The sequence below is a fragment of the Bison bison genome, unplaced genomic scaffold (genome assembly GCF_000754665.1).
Source record: "Bison bison bison isolate TAMUID 2011002044 unplaced genomic scaffold, Bison_UMD1.0 scf7180017864313, whole genome shotgun sequence".
Lineage (NCBI taxonomy): Eukaryota > Metazoa > Chordata > Mammalia > Artiodactyla > Bovidae > Bison > Bison bison.
Window position 1 is genome coordinate 2,164,304 of NW_011494885.1, and position 1,321 is coordinate 2,165,624.

Here is a 1,321-nt window from a genome sequence, read left to right on the forward strand (position 1 = left end):
TGGCCTTCCATCACTCACGTTCATAGCTCGCAGTTTGCGAGGGCTTCTTCTCATAAGCCACGTCCAGGTCGGACTCGTTCCAGGCTTTGGGGGGCCGCCGGCGCAGCGTTAGGTCGTCTGGGGGAGAAGTTGCTCATGAGGATCCCGGGTGGGAGTAGGGGAAGAGAGGCTGGTCCCGGGCTGCACCCCTCACACCCGCCAAGTAGGGCCCTGTGGTTCACCTTGAGCGCGCAGAGGCGGGGCGAAGGCGCTGCCGCCCGCGCCCAGCAGAGGGCTCCCAAAGGCAGCCGGCGCATCGTAAGCTGAGGTCCCGGGGCGAGGCGAGGGTCCGCGCTCCGGGAAGAAGGCCTGGGGCCCTTCCGCCAGGGGGCTGCCACGAGGGGAGCCGGAGCGGCCCAAGAAGTCAAAGTGAGTGGGGGGACCCTGCTGTCGGAGCGGGCCGGGTCGAGGGGAGGGCGCCCGGCCGTGGGGGCTGCCTGCGCCATCGAAGGCGCGGGGCCGGGGCGAGGGCGAGCGGTCTAAGCTGCCGTAGGCGTCCGGCTGCAGGTAGAGCTGGGTGCGCGGTGACGACGGCCGGCCCTTCGCGGATAGCGAGCTATAGGGGAGCAGAGCTGGGGCGCTCTCCGAGCGTCCGAATGGGGTGTCTGCGCCGTCGGTGGTCGCCTTCCGGGAAGACCCACGGCTGCCCAAGGGCTCGGGGACCGGGCTGGTGCTGTACCGGGGCAGCTGTGGGGACATTGTGGGGTCAAAGGAGACGTTAGTAGAGGGTTGGTAAGTCAATCGATAGCGGTGATCGAGAGCCAACCCTGGAGAGGTGAGCGGGACTGGAGATTCAGGCCTAGGGAGCCCTGCCGTCGGGGCTGGGGCCAGAGCACACAGTGCCTTTGTGCCGCTTCTCTTCCGAGGGTCCTGACAGACGTCCGCTTCCACTGGCCTCCTTTATCAGATGCCCTTAAACAGCCCACCGCCTGCCCCATGAGACAGGCTTGCCTGAACTCCTGGCCAAAAGAAGCTGACTTTTCGGGTGGCCAGGGTTGGGACCAGGACCCGCGGGCTCACCCTAGCCGGCGCTGCGGCCTGAGAGCCAAGAGGCGCCGCGGGCGAGTCCGACCACAGCGACTCCAACTGCTTGGTCAGTTCGTCCACCTTGGCCGCCGCCGTGTCCAGCTCCATCTGCTTCAGGTCCATGTGCTTCATGGCTAGAGCTGGGCGGGCCGGAGTGGCAATGAGGACCGGGACCCGTGGGCCGCGCCCCGCCACCGAGGGCCGCGCCCCGACAAGCCCCGCCCCCTATCCCAGCTCACACTGGAATTTCAGGTCC

General features: G+C 67.8%; 1 protein-coding gene across 1 annotated transcript in view; it reads right to left on the minus strand.

The window, feature by feature from the left end:
• Window positions 1-1,197, minus strand: part of PPP1R13L (protein phosphatase 1, regulatory subunit 13 like) — a 6,661-nt gene extending 5,464 nt beyond the window's left edge. The window contains exons 1-3 of the mRNA XM_010852698.1: window positions 1,018-1,197; window positions 222-726; window positions 19-117 (exon numbers count right to left, since the gene is read on the minus strand). Of these exons, the coding sequence (XP_010851000.1) occupies window positions 19-117; window positions 222-726; window positions 1,018-1,197 (784 nt within the window). The remainder of the gene's footprint in view (window positions 1-18; window positions 118-221; window positions 727-1,017) is intronic.
• Window positions 1,198-1,321: the final 124 nt, after the last annotated feature.